The sequence below is a fragment of the Gopherus flavomarginatus genome, chromosome 2 (assembly GCF_025201925.1).
Source record: "Gopherus flavomarginatus isolate rGopFla2 chromosome 2, rGopFla2.mat.asm, whole genome shotgun sequence".
In the NCBI taxonomy this organism is placed as follows: domain Eukaryota; kingdom Metazoa; phylum Chordata; order Testudines; family Testudinidae; genus Gopherus; species Gopherus flavomarginatus.
In genome coordinates this window covers 250780134-250805836 of record NC_066618.1, presented here as the reverse complement: position 1 = coordinate 250805836, position 25703 = coordinate 250780134, and the positions used below count along the sequence as shown (strand labels likewise).

Below are 25703 nucleotides of genomic sequence, written 5' to 3'. Positions count from 1 at the left end.
CTTAGAATTTTCACACAGATTTTGAGTGGAATGGTGGCAAGGTGGGTGGGTAAGAGGACAGCTCCACATTCAGAAAAAGCTAAGTGAGGGTTTTGAAGGCAAACAGATGCCCATCATAGTTCTTTTGGTGCAGTGGAAGAGGACTAGTTGAAGGAATCTCAGGGGGATGCTTCCTTCAAGAGGGGGATAAGTCGACCTAAATTACACTACTCCAGTTACGTGACTAATGTAGCGTCAATGGGAGACACTCTCCAGTTGACTTCCCTTACTCTTCTTGGAGAGCTGGAGGACTGGGGTTGACCGACGAGTGTTCTGCCATTGATTTAGAGAGTCTTCACTAGACCTGCTAAATGAATCCCTGCTCCATCGATTGCAGCAGTGTCGATCTCCCTGTAGTGAAGACCAGCCCTCAGCAATCTCACTAAATACTGGCACATTCTTCAGGAGGGACAAGAGTATTCCTGGTACAAAAGGATCAAATGATGTAGACAAGTGTGGATATGAGGTCAATAAGACATCATCATTTGATGATTCCAGTGCTGTCTTTGACCCTACACTTGCCTGAAACCCAGCAGAGAAAGGACAAGGATAATGACACTATCTAGATACAGTTAGAGGAAACTCCTGGAAAGCTTTTCAATTAGTTTTCTCAGGAATGAGAGGTTACGTACCAGGTAGTAGTTACACAGGTCAGTTACATCAGATGCTTTAAGTACTGGCTGTTGATTATCTGCTAGCAGGTGACGCAGATGCACGTGAATCTTTTCCTCAGTTGGCAGGGCAGATGGCAGTGTGACAAGATTTGTGAAGCTAAGATTCACATCATTGAATCCCACCTTTTTTTTTATTGTAACTACTGCCATAAAGCATCAATTACAGAAAACACTTTTAAGTCAAAGTATTTGTTGATACCCAGTTTACAAAAAGAAATCTGAGGAACAGCTGAAATGTTTGAGCATTGGGCATCTAAAATCTCCTGAATGATTTTCTCCCCTTAAAATAAGAAACCATTACCAATGAGGAGGAGGAAGGAAAGATTCTTTATGATGGCTCTTGATGAATGATATCCAGCAGCAAAGCCATAAAATACAACTTCATGAATTGCAAGAGAGGGACAGATTTTCTTTTCCCTTCTTTATTATTATTGATTTTCTGTGAAAATTACATCTTTCACAAACTCAGTTGCTGCACTGAGTAATATTATTGATGATGAAATTCCTCAATATTCATATTTACATGTCATTGTATGTTATGCCTTTTAGCTGTCTGTTGTACAACTGTTATACCAGGAAGTAAGTAGGGGTGAAGAAGAGGTGAAGACACAGATAGAGGTAGAATAATCTCTATTTTTCAAGGTTTATCTGAGCTACAATTTTTAATATGTTCTTTTATCCCTCTTCAAAATAACTATTTCTCTCATCTGTCCCAGCAGTGCATGCTACAAGCATACATGGCCCTGTTTCTGCTATTCTGCATCAGTACCCATGGAAGAAATATGTCTTTTCTCTCTGGTTGATTGAGGAGTGCTTTGAAGGTGATGATTCAGCCAGGGAGGCATAAGGGCAATGCAATGACGATAGGTGGTGGCTAATAAAAACATGGCTAAACTAGATTAGATTAAAAAAAAATCTGAGAGAGTTTATAGTCATAAAGGGACCTTCACTAGAACTGCCCTTTATATGTTAGAACAAGCATTAATAAGCAATACAGGAGAAACTGAACATTAAGTAGTATGGCAAAAAGATCTGCTGAATATGCGTTGCACAGCAGAGATCCAAAAAGACCCAAAACTACACATATTCCCCCAATTAACATTTAAAATCAATGACTACTTTTTACCATGTATATTTTACGTTTAATGAAGAGGACTGAAGGGTGATGTACTGTATACTTAAAGGGCCACATAAGTGCCATTTGTGTAATGCACCGAAAGGATTTAAGACCTTCAAGAAGGTAAGCAAAGAGGGAGAAAAAGAGGGAATTTTAAATATTAAATCAGGTCAGATTTCTTCCCCTAGTTTGATGACCGCACTTTGCAGGTTGGTGTGAATGGGATGGCACACTAGTCTTTTACCTCTCTTCTTAGTTTTTTCCCCAGAGACAGAATACTCCCTTCTTACCAGACTGCTAATGTAGGCTGTACAGGAAAGGGGAGGATCTTTGCATACTCCATCTTTCCTGCATGCCTGCTCAAGGACTGGTCTGTATCTCCACAAATTTCCACTCCACACAAATGACAGTTGGCAGGGCTTTGAGTTATAACAGAGAATTCTTTCCTAGGTGTCTGGCCAGTGGGTCTTACCCACATGCTCAGAGTCTAACTGATCACCATATTTGGGGTCAGGAAGGAATTTTATCTCAGGTCAGACTGGCAGAGACCCTGGGGTTTTTTTGGCCTTCCTCTGCAGCATAAGGCACAGGTCACTTGCAGGTTTAAACTAGTGTAAATGGTGACTTCTCTGTAACTTGAAGTCTTTAAATCATTATTTGAGAACTTCAATAACTCAGCCAGAGGTTAGGGGTCTATTACAGGAGTGTGTGGGTGAAGTTATGTGGCCTGCAATGTGCAGGAGGTCAGACTAGATGATCATAATGGTCCCTTTTGACCTTAAAATCTATGAGTCTAAGAGAATGTGTCTGAGTTGAATATCTGTTTCCACCAGGTTCCGCTTAATTGAAACAGAGGGCACAGTTTCACGTAACTCAAGAAATGCATTCTATTTAGACACAATCAGCTCTTAATTGGGTCTTATTTATCTCTACCATATGCACCAACTGCAATGTCTTATGAATATTTTTCCATTTTATTTTCTTTCTTTACATAAACAGATATAGCATCTCTGTTCGTTAACTAAAAGGGAGAAAAACGTTAGATTGTTTGGACCATCTGAGTCATGCTTGGAATACTTGATCATTTGGGAGCTGAAAGACCACATAACTAGACTCCTGGAATACAAAAAAGGACAAGATAAGACCATGCTGAATCTAACTCATGGTAAAGTCAATGGGACTAGTCATAACAGATTAGTCCTCAAGGCGAGTCAGGGTGGCCCTATGGTTTAGTGCATAATTTAGCCATTAGCAAAAGGCTGACCTCCTGGAAATCCACCTCAGAGCAGGCACATCCTGATTCTGAGAATATCTACTAGAGAATACCTGATATAAATCACTTGCAGATCTGACCAGCTAGCAGTTTTCAAATGCTCCTGTGTGTCTGTAGGGAACAGGAAGGAGGGAGCAGAAAGAGCCCAGAAGTTCAGGGAGGATCTATTATCTCCTCCATCACTGGTTCAGCTCCTCTCTACCCTCTCCTCCTAGCAACTCCAGGCATATGAAGGGGGGAGAGGAGAGGAAAGGTGAAAATCCGTGGAGCTGCCACTGACAGAGACAACTTAAAAACCTCCACAGCTGTAGGAGAAGCACTGATTTGCCAGGAGCAAATGTGGGGCTGGGATGGGTGCAGAGTGGATGTGGGGACAGGGGCAGATATCAGAACTAGGGAAAGCAGAAAATAATGGTTTGGGGTTGTGGGTGCAGAACGGATTTGAGACAGAGGTGCAGCATTGATATGTGAGCAGGAGGAAAGTGAACTGATCTGGGGTTGATAGGGCCAGCATGAATTGACAGGAGGCTAGTAGGTGCATAATTAATTGGTGTTGGGAAATTAAAGGTGTATAATAAATTGATGGGGGGAAACGACTGGAAAACAGCTATGGTGCAAGAGGGGTACAGCATTAATTAACTGGGGTTTGGGGAGAGCCTGGAATCTTTAATACCATCAGGCAATACTTAATGCAAATTTGTGTAGCATCATGCAAATTCAAAGTCTAAAGGGATTTTTTTGGTCACAAGATATTGGCAGGTATTTGCTTGTTCTGAAAAACAAATTCCCCTCCCTGCTATGTTCCAACCAGAACTGGGGGAACAATGGAAAATTTGTGTGTCTTAAAATGCTATTTACCCAGCTTTATAAACTGGGCAAATCATTTAGATAGACTGAGATAACACACATTAAAGAATTAGTTGAAATATATAGTGAAGTTTGTCAAATAAATTATTTGATTAACATTGTTTAACTAAACTCCCATTCTGATATTCTGGGATGTCCATCACATGTGAAAAGAAATTACATGGTGCCCACGTGGGAAATAGCATATCAAGGTAACATGAGAAGGACCATAATTGCTACACTCTGATATAAAAGACAGAAGAAGAATCCTGGCTGCAGCTACTAAATATGAGGGTAATAAAATCCTAATATTTTCTAACCTGAACTGACCTAAGCCCAGACACTTAGTGAAGAACTGGTGGGAATTAAACAATCATTTATACAAGAAATTATAGAACAACTATTCTTTAATCTGGCATGTTGTGCAGGCTTTTATAAAGGCAATACATTTGGAGGAAAACTGGATGTGGAATCTGCCGCTAACATACTCAGAAAACTTAAAGTAGAGAATAGGTACAGAAGTGACTATCTGAGACACCAATAAACAGAGATCTGAACTAGAACACTGTATTTTCTACAAAGAAATTCATTCTGCCCTTTGCATCAGGATTTATTTCACCAAAGAGCGAATGTTCATGGCATTAAGATGGCATTGAATTAATGATCATATTGTTCTATTTTTAAATTGGCAAAGCTAAACCAGAAACCTGTCACAACTATTGATCTCTGGGTCCAAGATAAAAGAGTGTATCATTAAAGAGACATCATGGGTGGAAACGATTGGGTGAGGTTCTTTTGTCAGTTATGCAGGTCATCAAACTAGGTGATCATAATGGTCCCTTCGTATCTTAAGAAAAAATCTATGAAAAACACACAAGAGCAAGAGAGTGATTTAATGGACATTTTTGCCTGATTTCAAATTCTTATAAATCTTGTTAGTATCTAAGTGAATCTTTCATGGTGAACTGAAATCACAGCCAAAAGTGATTTACTATTATGAGCTGTAACAAGCCAGGATATTGGCTTCCGCATCCCCACTCTTTCACTTCACTCTAAATTCCACTGAAACAACATATGCAATAGAGGGCTGAATTAGGCCAGGTTTGCTCCCATGTGGATATTGCTAATATAATTTTTAAAGGTGTTGATATAAGACATTTATATAAAAAATGCAGATTTAATTGTTATCAATATAATGCTGAAGTCACTTGTCACCTTAATGGGATTAATGACCTTTATTTTGTTCTTAATTTGTTATATTGCTTCTGCAACAATTTAGTGAAAAGAAAACCAATCAGGACTTCATAAAAAGGCCAATTTTCTATAACACCATACACAGGTCATTTTGTGCTCTGATACTTCCTCTTAATGATCATGACCTTATTATAAAAAGAAATTAAATATCTGTCACAAAAATAATATTAATTTGTTAGATTATATCTTTTGAAAACAGTACAGCTATGCACAGAATGGTGTGAACATTCTCAAATACAGTGTTGTAAACTGAGCATCTCCGCTGATTTTAATGGAGTTACTTTGAATTTATCTGTGTGAACTGGAAACAGAATTTAGTAATCTGGATACATCATAAAGTATCAGCAAAGAAACAGGTATTACCAGTATCTAATGTGTTAGCATACTTATCTGTCAAATAAGCGACCTCAAACACTACCAACAGCTTAAGAAAAAAGGGAGAACTAATTCCTATTTCACAGGCCGATTCTGCAGTTGGGTCCATATGGCAGACTCCTGAGCTTGTCTCACTGACGGAGATTGGAGTCTGAAACTGTGGCAGGCAGAGCACTGACACACGCTCAAAGTAAACTCAGATTTCAAGATCAGAATTTTTTCCTCCATTGTTCTTGTATTACTTTGGCTACATTAGTAGAATATAAATCTTTTTTTTTCTTCGGTGATGATTTTGGGGATCAGTCTGTCTGTACAATAGATATTATGAATCTGTTGCTATGAAAACCGCTGTATCATGAATGAACCCCTGTTCATATGTATCCACCACGGACTGACTGAATTGTGTCACATCCTTGCCAGACTAGAGACAATGGTGGGTCATTGGACCTCAGTGCTCACCTATTCAGGGGAAAGTACCCTGAACAACAAGTTTGCTCAAGCTCAGGGAAGATTCTGCCTCCTCCAGTCTTGAGGGAGTGGGGAAGTAGAAAGTTACCAAAGCTGAACAAAGAGACTGGTAGCCAAAGCAAAAAGTTATGAGAGGACTTGTAGAGGGAGACCCACAAAGAGTATGGGCAGGAGGATGGAAGTTCAGAGTAGCTGAGCCAGGGGAGAAGGTTCCAAGTTCCAGGACACAAGCGATGCATTACAACAAAAGGATGCCGAATGGCCTCAGATGATAATCCATTCAGAGTCTTCAGCTGTTTTCAAAAGATCAAACAGAGGGAAGTTGGATGAGGTGTACGTAATGTATGTGTCTGTGGGTGGGACCCTATCTACCTTAACACAGAAATTCCCCCAAGGCCTCCCAAGGGATGGGTGAGCTTAAGTGAGGGGCATTGTGTTTAGAATGTTTGTTCTTGTATATCTCATGATTAAATAAAAAGAAATAGCATTGTAGAATGTTATGGAAGGTGTCTGTATCATACATATATTACACTCACCACATACCCCTTGAAGAAGTAACTCAGAAAGCTAACACCTTTAGGTGGAGTTCTGAGAGATGGTGTGTTTAAGCTACCAGAGAACCTGAGGGGTTCTAGGGACTGGACAGTGGGCTACATGTTTTAAACTCTCAGAAGGGGCCCCAGATAGAGGATCTGCACCGCCAAGAGTGTGCCTAGGAACCCCACGACAGGGAGATGACCTGGGCTCTGTTCAGACTCTGGGAACTTAAAACACATGGCATGCAGCTGCTGAATCTCCTCACAGGAATCTGGTGAGCCACCAGCAAAGGAAATCCAACCAAACTGGTGACATCCTCATTCTCCAGATTATCTTTCCACCTCCAAAATTCTTGCATAATTCTTTGTCATCAACAATTCATATTAGATTACAGTTAAGGTTGCATAAACAGCAGAAGAATTAAGTAAAGCAGTTAAGTTTCATGTATTTTCTAGCTTTCTCTATTCACTTTTTACTCCTCCCTTTCTTGTCACTCCACATCTACTCCACTTCAGGGGCATAGCCACGGGTTGGCCTGGGTGAGCCGCAACCCACCCACTTAGCAGCCAGGTCCACCCAAATCTGAGCAGGGATGTTGTGCTGCCACAGTGGCCTTGAGCATCATTGCACTTGGGCGCTTGAAATCCAGGATGGAGCTATGTGCCCACCCTTCAGGAAGCTATGCTCTGGCAGCTCTGCCTTGCCATTTTCTGAGCCGCCTCGTGTGCGTGCTCAGCTTGGCAAGTGAAGCCCTGAGTCTGGAGGCATTAGGGCTAGGAAGAGGGTGTGCTGTCAGGGGAGAAGCTGAGCTAGAGCAGTCCGTCATTGCCCATCCACCCAAAAGTCGGGGCCTACCCAAATTTCCACTCCTAGCTACGCCACTGCGTAACTTACTTGCTATATAAAAAAAAAGCTATCAGCGTAGCATCTAGATAAAATTAAACAAGGATAAAAGGATATTTTGCTCATTCTAGTGCCTCTAGTGCATACATTCTGCAGGAAGATTTTATCCAAGTGAATATATCATGATCTGAACACCCTATTGGACTCTATCTGGTCCACTTCACATTTGTCTTGCTCCCCTTTCCTCTCTCATCTAATTTTAAATGTTCTAAGGATGGTGCCAAACTACCGTTAATCAACGATATCCAAATCCCTGAAATGAGAAGGAAGCTAGGATAACCAGCTTTCACTCTTTTAGGCACTGAAAACAGAACATTAAGAAGGACATTATGAAATAGGTGGTTGCCATAATTTTATTTTGTCTGAGATTTTTACTATCTCAGTTGATGAATTTTATAAGTTCTTATAAATTTGTAAGGCAATTTGACACTTTTTGCTAACATCGCACAGTACAGTAGTTTCCAAGGAATACCAATTAACTTTTACTGGACTAAATGCAAGTTCCCTACCAAGGTAACTCAATATGGATATATTGTGTGTCACCAAGATTTACAGTGGGCCACTTGGAGTACTGTTGGTAGTTGTATACAGCCACATAAAGTGATGACACTCCCTAATGATTAATATCACTGTTCTATCCTTTCACAGAATTCATGGTGAACAACTGCCTGGTCCTGCAAACACTTCAGCATGCATAACTTTACTCTTGTGACCACTGACATCAAAGAGACTTTGTGCAACAAACTATAAACAGACTCCGATTGGCTTCTAATGGGCTTTGGATCAGGCTCTGAATATGTCTCTCTCTATTTGTATTCTTTCCCACATGGTGTACAATTTCAGAGGGAACAGCCATGAAATTACAATGAATTATGACGTTTCAAATTTCTGAACTGTGCACTATTCCAATTAACTGAACGTGAATCATTGCTGAGATGTACCCTTCATAGTTAAGCTTCTAACAAAACATTCCTGCCTACAAGCATATCAGGTTTTAGTCTACTTCCCACACCATCCTGTAGTGATTCATTGAATTAACATTTTATCATAAGACTACAGCACTTATTATATAGTTTCTAAAAATACTCCAAGAAATTTTCAATTTATTTTTCTTTTGTCATATTTGAGGGGAATATTAGCGCCAGTGAACATAAGGGACTGCAAGCTCTTATTCTGCCTGCCTGACTCACTTTGGGTGACCACCATTGTTGGATGGAAATAAGGGAACTCCATATAAAAATGAGGGATAATGCTTTCCTTTAAGTGACATTTTAGGGAAATGCCATTTCCCTTAGCATAACATGTATTTTTCTCTCAAGTGTACATTTCTACTGCCCTCAAGCATACAATCCAATTATCATAAACTTCAATTTAATGTTCAAATGGTACTTATTATCAGTTTTAATACATTTTAAAATAAAGGACAGGTGGTGACCCTAAGGTACAAATCAATGAAATAAGGGATGGTCCCTTCAAATAAGGGATGAGTGGTCACTGTAGATCAAGGCTCCAGCACCACACTGTGTCTGAGATCAGGCAGGAAGTCCTCATTCCTCCCTGCAGTGTAGGGCAGCAGAATTCCTCTGTCACAGACCTGGTCAGGCTGCCCCTGCTGGCAGCTCACCAGACTGCTGTGAGGGGATGCAGATCTTGAATCCCTCATGTGCTCTAAAATTCCATGAGTCTCAGCAGCCTGCAGCATGGTTTTCTTCTGTAGCCTCTCGGGAACATTTCCTGGATACTCAGATTCTCAGTCTGTTGTCCCCTTTATGGAGACCTTCATACCGCCTGCCTTAGACCTCCATGTCCAGCACTGATCCTCAGGATTCCCCAGTATCTTAAAACACCCTCTTCCTGAACACCACCCAAAGGTGTGAGCTTCTTGTTCCTCTTTTTAAGGGGTTGTGTGTAGGTGTAGCATATAAAACATGCAGACATTCTGCATAATGTATTGCTCTTTAATCACACAATAAATACTCATATCTATACAAAAATGAACACTACATGTGTTTCCTTGCCTCCATTTCTTCACCACTCAAAGGCATTCTTTGGGCTGGAGTCAGGTCCTTCACACCTAATAATGTTTCAGTGTAAGGGTCATAGTTTAGTTTCATCATATATATTGTTTTAAATATCAAGAGAACATGAAATAGATTGTTAAAGTTCTAACATATTGTTAGTGTCATTTGTGTTGAGAAGCTCCAGAAAAGCACTTACTTCACAAATTTCAATAAAAATTTTGGATTTGTATGAAAAATGGCATTTCAGATTTGAATAAACTATTTACCAAAATAAGAATAAGAATAAGAATAAAATTCACTCCTCCAGCTCGCATGCCTGCGAAAGACCTAAGACCTGGTTCTAGTCTTACTCACACTGGTGTAAATCAAGAATAACTCCTCTGAAGGTAATGGGTTTATACTGGTCTCAGTGATGTTAGAATCAGGCCTATCCAGTTTGGGTATATTCAAAATTTAAGTAGGTAAAGTAAAAAACTCGAAATTTTGCACAATTTTAGATTTTTGTATTCAATGAAATTCTGCCCCCTACCTCATTAGGGGAAAGCATGAAAAAAATATTTGGAGTTTGTTAATCATTTAAGGGTAAATTCTCCCCAATTTACACCCTGTGGAACCATAATGAAGTCTATGGGGCTGATCAGGATGTAAGTCAGGTTAGAATTTATAAGCTCTGTTTAAAGAAGGAAATAATTCAAAGTAGTCAAGGAATAAACTGGCTACTTGGAATAGTACATGACATAAGTTTTCTCCAATCAAGCTCTAACAATACATTCAGAATTGTCTAATATCACATTTCCATAGCATTTGATTTGCAGCACTCTTAAGAGAGAATAATAATCTGTCATTCACTGGGGCTACTACAGTACAACATCAGAATAGTAAAGAGGCTAAGAAAATTCTGTAAAGCCCCTTCTGACACTGTGAATGAACCAGGGCAAGTGACACTGACAAATGCATTTCATCTTTAGTTAATGGGTTATCAAAATGCTGGAATACACAGCCCCACATTCCCAAAATAATGCATATGGTCCCTAACTGTGGTTCCAGTTAAAAATCAACAGGAGTTGCTCATCTAAAAATGCACAAAGTTCTTTAAAAATATTCCCCCTCAAAGTCAGGCTTTTTTTTTTTTTTAAAGTACTCTGTTTTGATTACAAGAGTTTTAAACAATTTCTTCTGAACAATTTTGCATATGTATATTTAGCCATACAGTGTATCCATTTCCACTAGGATCTTCTTCTCAGGTCTCACGGTTTTGCATCACAATGTAACCCTCAGCATTACATGCTCCGGGCCTGACTTCATACACTCTCTCAGTGTTAGCATTTAAGGTTGACTCCTCCCTGTGTAGTCACTCACTTTGTCTCTCTGCTTGGGGCTTCTTCTCAGCCCCTGACTCTTCATCTTTAGAGTTCCACAGAGTGGAATTTTCAGTCCCCTTGTCAATTAAACTTAGTTTATTACATAAATTCTGTTCTATTGAACAATTCCTCATCATCACTTTTCCTCCTCTTTGCATTTTACCCACACAAATGAATGGCTTTATCTCAGCTTGGGTCAGTTGAATGTTTTCCTTGTGCAAGAGGTGCATCTCTTAAAACAGTTGCTTCTCTACTTCTTTCCTCATCTTACACCCTTTGTTTGCCTTCAGTTGTGTGTGTGTTTTTTTAAAAACACCTGTGGCATAATCTTTGGCCATGAATGTCTCTCCTCATTCTATACATACAAATCTTCTTATCAATATTTTCTGTATACATCATGGTGTTGATTCTACTTCTGATGAATACCTCATCCATTGCCCCTTGATTGGACTATTGTAGCTTCCTTTTATACAACTTCCCCAGATCTCCAGATTCTTGCCTGCTCAGAATGCTGATGCTCACCTTTTGATAACATGACAAATCATTCCCACCTTCAAAAAATACCATTCTAGCAACTCATTCACTTTAGGACCCATTTATAAATTGCCCTTATGTTTAAAACCATGGCCCTAGAATCTTTGCCCAGCCTTATTTTTCATATTCAGGCACAGGTAAATAATTGCACATACTCTAGGCACGGAATTATTTGATGTGCACTTCTTGTCACTTTATTTGTACATTTAGCTAGCGAGGTGTGCTATCTAGCTAGCTATATGACAACACAAACACATGATTTCCATGTCCCCAGCAAGTATTTGAGTAAGTTGGGCATGTTCAGCTATTTGCTAATTAAAAGCTTTAAAAAGCTTCCCCATAATGGACTTTCACTTTAAGTGGGATCAGCATTTTTAATACTAAAAGAATTTTCAAACAATTTCTGAGATTATTTATAGGATGTGAAAGGTTAATCCCATCCCATTACCTTGCATAGCTCTGGAATAGACCCTTTGATTATTGGCTTCATTTGTGGCTCTTTACCTCCAGTGCTATAAATTAGTTTCATGGGCTATTGGAACAGACTCCAGAAATAAGAAAGACAGAAAAATATAGCACAAAACTCCATAAATGCTTTGAAAAGTCTCTTTAAATATACGTCAGAAGTTCAACCTCCCGGTACCTTTTCTCCTCAAACATAAGATCTGATTCTGCTCTCATACCTATTTTACATCAGTTTAATTCTATGGACATCAATGAATTGACTCCTGACTTAAACTAGTGTAAGTGAGAGACGAATCAGGCCCACAGATTTCAAAACACCACATAAACTCCAAAAGAACCACATCATCCCTGATCTCTAAAAGGCGTGCAGGAGAGGGAAGGGGCTAAAAGCACAAAAAGCCCTCAACATTTGCACTCCTAAGACAATCACAGTCCTTGCTATATTCTTGCTAAATATGTTTCCAAGTCTCAACCTAATAAATTATTGTAGTCTATCACAATCTCAATGGGGTTAACGTTAGGGAGGGAGAGGAATTATTTAAGTTTAGTACTAATGTAGACACGAGGACGAATGGGTATAAACTGGATATTAGGAAGTTTAGACTTGAAATTAGACGAAGGTTTCTGACCATTAGGGGAGTGAAGTTCTGGAATAGCCTTCCGAGGGAAGTAGTAGGGGCAAAAGACTTTCCTGGCTTTAAGACAAAGCTTGATAAGTATATGGAGGGGATGTTATGATAGGATCGTTAATTTGGGCAATTGATCTTGAATTACCACCAGACAGGTCTGCTCAATGGTCTGCGGGGAGATGTTGGATGCGATGGGTACTGAGCTGCTGCAGAGAATTCCTTCTTGGGTGCTGGCTGGTGACTCTTGCCCACATGCTCAGGGTTTAGCTGATAACCATATTTGGGGTCGGGAAGGAATTTTCCTCCAGGGCGGATTGGCAGGTGCCCTGGAGGTTTTTCGCCTTCCCCTGCAGCGTGGGGCACGGGTCACTTGCTGGTGGTTTCCCTGCAGCTTGAGGTCTTCAAACCATTTTTGAGGATTTCAATAACTCGGTCCTGGGATAGGGGTTGTTATAAAATTGGATGGGTGGGGTTCTGTGGCCTGCCTTGTGCAGGAGGTCAGACTAGATGATCAGATTGGTCCCTTCTGACCTATGAGTCTATGAGTCTATGAGCTCTCTTTACTATGTTGATTTTATGGGCCAGATCTTCAACTGGTGTAAACTGATGTGTCCAAGTTATTCTTAAAGATTTTGCCAGGAGGGGCACTTCCATTACTGCTGAATCCATTCCAATCTCCCTATTTCCTATTAAAAGACAGGTTGAATTCCCAAAACAGAAAGCCCATAACCATTGTTTTATGCAGAAAATACACCAAAATTGTACATTTTTCATTTCAGAGAAACTTTCACTTTCCATAAATATTTTTCCCCAAGCCACATTGTAATCCCTTCAGCCAAGAGTTACTGTTCTTGGAATACAATGGGTCTGCTTCCTTCAGTCCAATTCCTCACTTGCTAAGCTTTATGATCAAGAAAAGTAACATTCCATTTCACACAACTCAAGTGTGAAGAATATTTTTTTCTTCTATATTTTGTGTGCCAAAATTGCTGCTCCTTGAAACACAGAACAGACTCCTTGACTGAAATTTAAGGCAAGACAACTGAACCTTTAAAAAAAATGAACAAATAAAATTGCCTCTGTCTATTGAATTCTAAGGCCTGGAAAGCTCCAGCATTACAGTCTCTGATGGCATTCTCCTCTCAACAAGTTCTGCCTTGAGAACCTCACACATATTCACCCCTGTTGGTGGGAGAACTTTTGATGCTACAGCTGCCACCTGGACCAGTTTCCTGTGTCCCTCCACCTCATCAACTCTCCACCATTCACTTTTTCAAAATTTACATTACTTTCTCTTCAAAAAAGCCTTTCTATGAAAGAATGATGTGTCAGTTCATGGAGTGTCAGCTCACAACACTGACATCATACCCACCTCTTCCCTCAAATCCTGCCAACCAGAAAAAAAAGGGGGCAGGAAAATAAACCCTAAAATTAAGGTTCAATTTTTTTTAAAAATAGCACCCTACTCCAAACAGAATGTTGTCTTAAAAGAGGACAAAGTTCTAGAGACTCCATGAAGTCCACTAAGGACTTTGCTATTGATTTTACATAGAAGGCACTCAGCTACTATGGTGATGGCAGCCATATAAAACATGAGATTTAAAAACAAAGACAAACCAAGAACCATTTCTAGAAATATATTTTCATCCTTCCCTATACCTTTTAATTTCTCTTCTGCTTTGATGTTATTTAACTCTTTAAACTATTAAATAATTACAGTGTTTTGAGATGTAATTTATATGAAATTTGCAGTTGTATTGGATACTCTCCCTTCAGTGGATAAAGGCCATCAAATAGAAAACCCACCTGGAGCTCACTAGAAGGTAGTAAAGTAAATCCTGTTTATGTTTTTCTTTTTAAAAAGATCATGTGGTTTTCCAAGTTTCTGTATTAGTATTTTGAGAGAGAGAGAGAGAGAGAATGCATACTGTATCAAAGTTTCTGTAGCCCAGTTGCTAGGTAACTGCTAATACTAGCAACAACAACAAATTGGGCTTGATTCAGGAAATTTTCAACAAAGTAGCTAGCCACACAATGAGTCAATATCCTTGACATCTCACAGTTCTCCTGGTTTATGTGGTGCAGCAAGCTATGAATAATTCTCTTGTTTCAGGCCCTTAAGCATTAGTAGTTTTACTTAGCAGTTGAGCTCTGCTGATGCTGACCAGCAGCTTTAAAAAGCTGTTTGGCTGGGGGCAGTAGGTGATGTTCAGCAATCTCTCCCCCTCCCTCCCCCCTACCACCCCAAATCAAGGCAGGAACCTGTGCTGGAATATGTGGAAATTAAAATGGTTTATTAATATGCCTCATTAAAATATATATTGAAATTCTAAAATGTTCCCAGATATTCATTAGACACAAGCAATCTCTGAGGTTTCACTGAGGCTGCCACTCTCCATAGTTTAGACTGATTTTATCATGGGTCAAACAAAAAAAAAAGAAGAAGAAAAAGTCTTCACTGATTTAAACTGAACCAAAAATGTGAGAAAATATCTCCTAGTTAATGCCATCCTCACAAATTACTGCCAGTGTTTATAACATGATCATGCAGATTTCCTAATTTATGGCCCAATCTTGTACACCCGCAAAACTGTTATTGAATTAGATGGGTCAGAGTAGCAGGATCAGGACCACAATAGGGTCATACACTGAATTTGATAGTGCACATGCAAACTGCTTCACTGACATGCTATCAGTTTCAGAACTGAGGCCAAAAGTAGGACATTGATTGACCAGTAATTCACTTCTGGATTTCATTTCTGAATCTACCACTGAGCTAAATGCCTTTCTGATAAAAAATAATAAAATAAAATAATAATAATAAAAAAGCATTTTCCATTGCATTACTTACTTGTAAGTTTCTAAGGGCATGCAACCCATTTTGCATAAAGGAGAGTTAATATCGCTGTTGCAGAAGTGGAGAAGTAACTTTTATGAACACTTGTGACATTACTAATGTCTAGGACACACAAGCAGCAGTAGATAATTGATTCACTTGGAAGATTACTGGCTCTACGAGCATGGTTAAGAGTCTCTCACTTTTGTGAGGCATTAAAAAACGCAAGATACCAAAGATCTATTTTGAGCAGAGACACAAGAAGAGAATGGATAAACAGTTCTATTGTCACATCAATTCAATTTACAACAAAGGTGTATGTCAAAGGCTCTCTAACGGTACTCTATTATCTGCTCGACTCTTTGGATGTTTTCTACTGTGTTGCCATGATTTAGAAAGCCCCTGAAGGGCTTCTGTACTTCTGAAGAGGGTGTGCAATAGAGTATGTTGTCCAAAATAATTATCTGTAACCACCACTTTACCTGAGGCTATATGTCAGTCTGTGCTCACTAGGTACTCAGAGACTGCATCTACTTTGGATCTGAAGGCAGATGCACATGAATAATACTTACAGAACCGAAGCCATAATGGAACTAATTTATTACTTAAAGAGGAAATCAATCAAAGAAGCTGTAGCTCTTACTCTTAACAAATATAAGCTTTTCATAACATATATCTTAGCAATTTTTTTGTTGTCGCATCCAGTAATGAATGTTCACAAAGACATTTGAAAAAACATTATTTTACTCATATATACGCTTGGAAATTATTAGCAATTTATTGGGAAATGTTGGTAAACATTGATTTCACTGTACACACACAAACCAACAAAATATATATTTCCAGCAATAATGAAAATGTACAGATAGGCATAGAAAGAAAAATGCTGCTCATGAACTGATGGAGTCCAAATGCAGTGGTTTAGATTTTTGAATATGGCTTGTTTACAAATGGACTAGTGAATTAATAGTAGAAACAGGTGTGATTTGTTGATTGAAGGATATTTACTTTGTATATTTTGACGTGATGTTAAAAATGTGTGTTAACAGCTTGTTAAGCTTTTTGAGTCTCCACTTTGACTGTCATTACATAATTGTCTGGAACCCCCTCCCTCATTTTCTGCCACTGTGAAAATTTAAATCAATAAAAAGCTTGAAGATTAATATAGATATTATCTGTCAAGACTATAAAATCTGAACTCTGCCAAGCCCAGTCATGTACGTAACATTTTTTCTCTCCATATCAATAAGGAGGTGTTCTCTGAGTCTGATCCTGTAAATCAGGAGTAACTACTGGCAGAACTACATCAGTGTAGGAATAATGCGATGCAGTGAAAAATCAGACCTTATAATCCAAACCTTCTTCCACCACCCCCAAAATACACTATGATGTAGGAACTGCCATGATAACTCTATCTGCCTTAAAAATGAAATTTACCCCTCCACACGTCCCATTTAAGGCCTGATTGTGGGGCTGAAGTGGTCTTTACATGAGGTAGCAAGATTTGCACTGGCCCTCTGCACTGGGATGAATATATCACAGGTTAAAAGACAGAGGAACAGATTGCCTCTGCCCTTGCATGGGTGTGCAAGTGTCGGAGAAAGAAGTAAGGAAAGAATTGGAATCAGCACACAGCTGTGGCCCATATGACATCTGCAGGTAGTACTGGATGCAGCCTATATAACACATATGTGACCCACAACGGTAAATAGGTTGAGAACCACTGCTCTAGCACATGAGAGCTCACATGTCAGGGCAGTGTGCTCCTCACTCTTGAGCCCATCAGCTCTGTGGGATGGCATGGAGGAGGGCCAGGTACATGCTCCAACTCCTTCACATTCCCTGTGGAGCAAATGGAGGAGTTCCTGTGCTATCCCATGTGCAATGTTTATCAGTGACCTGGAACAAATCATAAAGTCATAATTGATTAAGTCTGCAGATGACACAAACATTGGGGCACTGATAAAGAACGAAGAGGACAGGTCACTGATTTAGAGTGATGTGGATTGCTTGGTAAAATGGGTACAAGCAAACAATGTTTTAATTTGCGTTTTAATACGTCTAAATGTAAATGTATACATCTAAAAAGAAAGCCATACTTGTAGGATAGGGGGTAAACCTAGGAAGCAGAGACTCTAAAAGAGATTTAGTGATTATGGTGGATAATCAGCTGACCATGAGCTCCAAATATGATACTGTGGCCAAAAGAGCTACTGCGATCCTGGGATGCATAAATAGGAGAATCTTGAGTAGGAGCAGAGAGGTTATTTTTTGTATTTGGCACTGGTGTGACTACTGCTGCAATACTCTGATCACTTCTGGTACCCACAATTCAAGAAGAATGTTGATAAATTAGATACGGGTCAGAAAAAAGCCAAAATAATGCTTAAAAACCTGCCTTACAATAACACACTCAAGGAGCTCAATCTTTTTAGCTTAACAAAAGAAGGCTATGGGATGACTTGACTGCAATCTATAAGGATCTACATGGGGAACAAATATTTAATAACAGGTCTTCAATCTAGCAGAGAAAGGTATAACATGATCCAGTGGCTAAAAATTGAAGCTATACAAATTCAGACTGGAAATAAGTTGTATCTTTTTTTGACAGTGAGGGTAATAAACCATTGGAACAATTTACCAAGAGTTATGGTGGATTCTCCATCACTGGCAATTTTAAAATTGAGATTGGATGTTTTTCTATAAAATATGCTCTAGGAATTATACTGGGGAACTTTATGGCCTGTGTTATATAGGTAGCCAGACTAGATGGCCACAATGATCCCTTCTGGCCTTGGAATCTATAAATCAATGAATCCTTTTTCTTCCCATCTTATCCACCTTGGCTTTCATGATAACATCTTTCTTTTTCTCCTGTCACCCTTCTGAATGCTTACATAGCATCTCTTTGGATGTATCCTCCTCCTCTGAATTCAAATTGTATGCTTCCTCCTGTTAAGATTTCTGGGTAGTATGTGTTTCTCTCCACCCTTCTATTAATTTCATTTAGACCACTATCTCTAACCTTAATTATTGTAACCCCCTCTTTGCCACCAATTTTGCTCCCTCCAGTCAATGAAAAATATGGTTCCCCCAAATTATCTGCCTCCCCATCAACCTCACCACATCACCCTCTCTTTGAATCCCTCGTTTGTTTCCACCTTCTCTATCATATCAAATGTAAGCTTCATGTGATGGCCTAGAAAACCCTACATCTCTTTTCCCCGCTCAACTTAGCCAAACTCATATCTTACATTCCCACCCTGTTCCTGACCCCTCCACTACACCAATTATGTCAATCTTGTTGCTCTGCTTATCCACTTGTCCCACAAACATTTCTGCGCCATCTTGCATGTTGAGGAACATGATTAAATGATTGAGTTTCCTGCTATTGTAGGAAGTGGAGGCAATGGCTCAGATGGTCCTTTCCACTCCTATGACCTGTGGCACCTCCTATTCATGGAATGTCCTTCCTGACATGGTCTGCAAGGCTACTACTGCCTCCATATTCAAATGGCTCCAAGAGACCCACTTCTACTGACACATACAAGAAATTAACTGTCAGATTATGGTTAGATTGTGACGACTGAAATTATCTACAATCTAAAAAACCCATCATGCTATTCATACATTTTATTATATAGAAGGAGTTTGACCAATTTATTTTTCCTACATCCCTTTCACCTGCCCTTTGTCCGTCTTCCAGACTGTGCGCTCTTCAGGACAGGAAATTTACCTTCTCGTGAGAGTGCCCAGCACATAAAGGACATTATCAGAAACAGAAAAAAAAAACAGATGCAGCAATGACGGCAGTGATATTGGACCACTGACTTAGGTACCATTTAAAAAAAATCTCTGTGTATGTGTAGATAGGTAACGAGCTGCATGCAGTATACTTACTGCACAAATATTACAGATTCAAGATCCAGGCTCTAAAGCTGCCACCCACTGTAGCCCAAAGAGGTTTTGTAGCTAAGCACCCATGGCAACAAACTTCTGCTTACTACAAGCCCATGGCTTTTTTTCATGCTTTATTTACATACAACCATCTGATTCTCTTTCTTCTCTGCTTTTCTCTCATCTTTTTCATATAAAATAAACAAAAAAAAATCAAATTGGATTTTAGATCAGCTGTTTCCCCTACTTCTTTTGGAGACTACGTATATCAATCATACAGTATAAAGTTGCTGCAAACCAGTTGGTCTATACAATAGCTGCCACTAATCACATCATAAAAGGGCAGTTCTACAAATATTCAGCAAAGTAGCTGCCAAAGGCTTAAGAAATTTGTGATGAATTAGTCATCCTGCCAACTAACCATTCTCCAGAGTATTTTACAACTCCTTCAAGTTTATGTGTTGCAGCAGGCTACAGGTAATTTCTGCTGAATCAGGCCATTGATGGTTTCATTTGCTTGGTTGTTATTTAATTGTCATTCTTTTAAAGTAGTTTATAGCTTTTCAAATGTCTTTCAAGTGCTAAGAGAAATGTCTTATGTTTTGTGTCAACAGCTAAGAAGCACTGAGATTTCAAACCAAATTAGCAGGAATGCACAAAGGATATACTGTATGTAGACTATTAAAAGTAGGCAACGTTAAGTCAAAGTTAGCCAGTAGTCACTGTAGCTAGCCTTGACATTTTTCCTAGTCTAGATACACTCACTATGGATTCAGCAAAACAACTATGAAATTCTAATTAAAGCTCTCTAGATCCAGCCAAAATATCCTGTAATATTTTCCAGTTTTCCCAAACTTCTCACAAACTGGATGGCCGAGTGCTCCAAGTGATTTTTATTGAGAGGTATTTTGCCTAAAGCAGTTAACTTTGATGGATGGAGAACAGCTTCCATGAGAAATATCAAGACTCTATATAAGAATGTGTAAAAACACAAGCAAATAAAAATCTACTTCTGTTTAGATTCAGTTCAAAGGAGCCAAATTCTTTTTTTTCCCCCAGATAACCAAATGCAGTACTGACTGAAGTTAAGTGGAATTGCGCACCTCTTCATGAGGAAACAACTTTAGCCTAAATTTTCAATATAGCATCTCTCTAGAAACGTGACTTGGCACCATTTAAACAATTAATGTAGTTCATCCTCTTGCTTCTGCTATCTAAGATCTGATACGCTACTGAAGTATGAACTGGGCACAGCTTTAGAATCAGTCTGATAAATGCAGTTTCTATGCATGTGCTAAGACAGCTGTGAAAGTCAAATATTAAAACCATTTGTTGATATTTAACAGCCCAAAATGTATCCTGTGTGGCTATTGCCAGCATAGAAGCACCAAATATACACAGATGGCATGATTCTGGTCCTGGGGTTCAGTGCAGCTTATTTCCAATCTGGTTCCTGAAAAAAAGGAAGACCTTCCACAGATATAATGCACAGGTGAAGCTCCTGGCAATTTCAAGAGGCACCGCCATGTGAAAAGTTGGTAGGGACAGCTGGGGGAAAGCTGCTCTGTACAGCATGCTTCCCTAGGAAGTCTCAACTTCTTTCATGCAGCATTAAGTTCTGATCTGTGAAAGCTATTGTTTTGGGGCTTGGCTTCAGGAAAAGAGTTCATAGCCACCATGTTGTCCATCCATGTGGGGGTGAGAGTGAGCTGGAAATCATTTCAAAAGGACCTTATGGAGGAATTGGTTGGCCAGGCAGATACACCAGATCTGCTGGATTGGGGACAGGATATTCCACTGAACCACTTGTATATCTGGTTAATTGCTCATACACTGTGTTCCCTACACACATATTGTTCTGCAAATTATAATACTGTATAACGTGTTATATTTATGAACTAGGGCCTGATCCTGAAAACACGTGTAATTTTGCTTGAATGCATAATCCTACTGACTTCAACAGGATGACTGTGTGTCAAGTTAAGCATGTGCATAACAGTTGGTAAGAATGGGTCCTTTTCCATTATTTACTTATTAACTGAGATATAATTACTACAAATATTCAGAAAAAAAGTATTTAACCACACAGTACTTAATAGCATCCAACAGCCATTTTATTAAACCTAGCTGATATTTAAAAAACATTTTCCCCAGTTCAGTTTCCTAGAACTAAAACTGAAACAAACAAAGAAGCAAATAAAACACAACCAAAACCAGCATTCAGCATCGAAGATAGTTAATAAACAGGCAAAAGAGAAGATAAATTAATACAACCAACCAATTTCGCCCATTAAAAATAGCCTATAAACACTTACCGAGTGGTTGTCCTGCAATGATCCTGGCATTCTCTCCTGCCACCGCAGCCCTCGCATGCCTCTCACTCATATACTGTACAAATGCATAACCTTTGTGCACTGAGCAGCCAACTATTTTTCCATACTTTGCAAAGATTGCCTCTATGTCACCTTTTTTGACAATGGCTGTGTTCAGATTGCCAATGAAGACTCTGGAGTTGATTGACTTGGGGTCATTCTTATTGGTAACATTGCTAGTCTGTGTTTTGCCGGTCATGGCTGGGTCACTTAGCTTTAACCCTTAAACAAAGAAGAGAAAGAAAACACAGTTACAACTGGCTTCAGAGAGTTTTCAGTGATGATAACTCACTTAGGCTAAATCAAAATTCATCAGTATTCTATTTTCTAAAAATGATTAGCAATAAAACTAGCACCGTGAGTTTTTAAATATTATCAAGAAGTCAATTTTAAATCTTTCATTTTTATAGATTTAAACATAACTATAAATCTGGTAATCTAATGCTCTGATGTTCATCAGTGGAGCTCTACTGTAATCGCATGTGGATTTGGGCTTTGAAATTCAGCCCTGACTTGCTAAATACCTGGCTATCTAGAGCTGCAAAGAAAGAGAATGAACCATTATCTTGTCTTAATGAAATGAATATTCGAGGCTAGGCAGAGGACAAACTCTAACAAAGAAAGACTTCTCTGCCTTTGTGTTGTAAGTGTCAACCATTGACCAATAAATATCCCATTGAATACCATCGACCATTGTGAGGCGCACAGAGCAAGTTATGTACAGTTCATAGTTTCTTACCATAATCGATATGTTTTATTAGAAATATAACAATTTTCTAATGCAGAGAAAGTACAAATGGCTAATTCACCTACAATGACAAAGTATGAAAACAAACCATCTTTATGGAATAAAAACAGTGTATTTTTTTCTGAAGAGGCAATGAACTAAATTCAGCCTTGGTGTAATGTTACTGGAATCAGCAGAGTTACACTAGGAAAGGATTTGGCTTCAGATTGTAGCTTTATGCCCTTATTTTTACAAATCACCTAGCCTGGTGGGGCAGCATCAATATATTGCATGCTTGGTCCCATCAAAACAGCAGCTGTGACTTCCTGTGCTCATGCAGCCCTATGAAAAATAAGATACACCTAACTTTGATAATATTTCATAACCAAGAGACTAATAAGTATGTTATGCAAATCATTCATGCTTGAAGCTTCTTTTCCTTGCATTTACACCTGCTATCACTTAAGTGGAGGTAGAATGAGTATTCCATATGGCTGCTGGAATTTCTCCAGCTATATTAAGCAATACAAGGTCAAAAGCATCCATATATATTAAACACCAATTTTAATAAATATGAGGTCATTCATATAGTAATTAAGAATATACCATCTCTTACAACTACTTTGTTATTGCTCTGTTTTAATTTAGTCATATTTTAGTTCAGATCATATCACAATAGCAGCTCAAGCAAGGCATAATGTGAGAAGGTACTCCAGCTAAAAACTGCTTGCAGTTAAAGCACGGTTCGTTTCTCAAGATTAAAAGGAATACTGACCTCCATTCCGGACTCCTAAAGACTGACAGTAACTAGCACAAGTATAATTTTTTAAAATCAATAGCTACCATATATTAAGTTAGAGCTAGAAGAAAGGAAACCATTGTTATTGAACTCAATACAATTCCTAGGGTACAAAAACATCCTCATAAAAAGAACCATTACCATGACTAGCACAATTTTTGGCATTCTTAGCAGGAACTGATTCAGTCCCATTCACCAGATGTTGTCTTAAAGATTCTAAGGCCAGAAGGGACCACTGAGATTATCTAGTCTGACATCTTGCATTACAAATGCCATAGAATTCCCCACCCCCTCCCAAAAAATCTCTAGAGCATATATTTTAGAAGAACATCCAATCTTGATTTTAAAATTGCCAGTCATGGAGAACCTACCGCAACCCTTGGTAAATTGTTCCAAAGGTTAATTACCTTCATGGTGTGATCATCGTTGAGGCACGCTAGCAAGCTTGAGCTTTCAAAGCCAAGGAAAACAAAGTACTTGATTTATCAAAAGAACACACACATATAATACAGACAATCAGTCAGGCACCTTTCACCAGCAATAAACATACTTAATAATACAACATTCAAAGAATTTATAATTAGACAAAAGACTATTATTTATTATAACCACATCAATTCCAAATGGATCCTTGCCTGAAGACACATAAACAGAACACACAACTTTCAGCCTACAAAAACCAATGAAGTAGCCTTAACCAAAGAAGCCTTCGCTTCATTGTATGGCAAGATTAGCATCAAAGTAACTACCCTTCCCTCACACTGCAGCATCCAAACCCAGCAATTCAAGTTGGAGTGGTGGTGTGGAATGGTGGCTAGGAAGGATCAGCTAAGAGATCTGTGATAACCCCGTTAAGTGTGCAGTAACTAACTACAATGATTTTAGTAAAGCCGCTTGGAGACAGTATGGCCCAGTGGATAGAGTAATGGCCTGCCTCCTCTCCTAACTCACTGTATGAACTTGGATAGTCACTTCATCTCTGTGACTCAGGTTTCCCTTTCATACTTTGTCTGTTTAGACTATAAGCTTTTCAGAGCAGCACCTGTTTCTCATTATGTTTATACAGCATCTAGCACAATGATTTATGATCTGGGTTGAGGTCTCTGGGAACTTCCAGCATGTAAATAAATAAACTGACAGTAAAAAAGATAAAAATTAAAGAGATAACAAAAGTTCTATTATGGCTATAGCCATTAAAAATATATTATGTTCTAACTCCCCCCTGTTGTTTTGCCATTTGACATGGGAGTTTTGTTATTGGAGAAAAAAAAATCCATTTCATTTTACACTCAATTTTGCTCTGCAATAGTTTAAATAGAGTTTGAATAGGACATTGTATCTTTCTGTCCTGTAACTAGAATTTGCATTGCAAAGTACACAGTTTCGTGTCAAAAAGAAAAGTGTTTGTCCGGTGGGTTCTCTCACATTCAAACAAAGAGTCAGTAAAATGTGTTACTGAAATTCAAAGAGTAAGAATAATATTAACATTTGTGCAATTGAGATTGGATTGCCTTGTTGGGCTATGTATAATAAAACTGTGCATATTTCATAAAATCAAAGACAGAAAAGATTCTCCATTACAATGATAAAGAACTTACGGTAAGTTTTGCTTTCTACTAACAATATCCATTTGTGAAAACTGAATTGTACTCAGCACATCTGTATTCTTATCTACAGAATTGCAAATATGATCTGCCTAAGCTTTCACACTGACAGAAAAAGAAAACCATTTACTTTTTGCAATTATTGCGGAACCGAAGATAGTATTTGAATTGATCTAATTTCCTTGAAGCCTTTAATAAGATATAACTCAATCATCTTGTTAATTTCTTACCATATCAGTTTTACAAATATCTACTGTGCATACCAGCAGTGGTCATAAATATGTCTGGCATATAAGAGATATATATTCAAAAAGACTATTTCACAATAAGTACTCAACTTTTTATGAAATGTATTGTTTTGTTTTGTTATGTTGAAACTGAATCAGAATTTCACCAGTAATAATAAACCCCTAAACTATCTTACTTGACTTAAGAACTAAAATCATTCCTCACCATGCAGATTACTAATGCTTTGGTATATTGAAATCACAACCCTCTCTAATTTGGAAGTTTTCAACCTCACTTCTAAAAGACTACTATAATTTTATTTTTATGTAGATATGAATGCAATCTCCTTTGTTTTATCTTCTGTTCTTTCTTTAGCAACTGTAATACCACATTTTTTTAAAAGCTCTGCCTTGTTATTCATAGGATAGTATAAATGCACACAACTTTCTGACTTTATAAAAATGTTCTGTCATCTATTATTCAGTTGAATGGCAATTCAGAACAGTTTGACAAAGTTTCTAATGTATAGATCCCCTAGGGAATTCAAGTTCACGTCATCTGGATTTTGGCACCTGAACTTTCATAACAGCTTTCTTTGTATATAAAAAAGAAACATGAATGTAGTACTTTGAAAGACATTTGATTTATAGGACTGAAACTGAGGTTCTCTACATGTGCACTGCACAAACTGTAGCAGCGCATGAATCTGCACATCTTATTATCATGCCTCAGTGTTTCTTAAAG

The 25703-nt window shown here is 38.5% G+C and overlaps 1 protein-coding gene across 4 annotated transcripts in view; it reads right to left on the bottom strand.

Annotated features, from left to right (window-relative positions):
* The window catches only part of RALYL (RALY RNA binding protein like), a 656676-nt gene that overhangs the window by 317092 nt on the left and 313881 nt on the right, over positions 1-25703 (bottom strand). For all 4 annotated transcript variants that reach the window (XM_050941248.1, XM_050941247.1, XM_050941250.1 and 1 more), the window contains one exon: positions 21545-21823. In XM_050941248.1, coding sequence (XP_050797205.1) covers positions 21545-21800 — 256 coding nt within the window. In that variant the 5' untranslated portion in view covers positions 21801-21823. The remainder of the gene's footprint in view (positions 1-21544; positions 21824-25703) is intronic.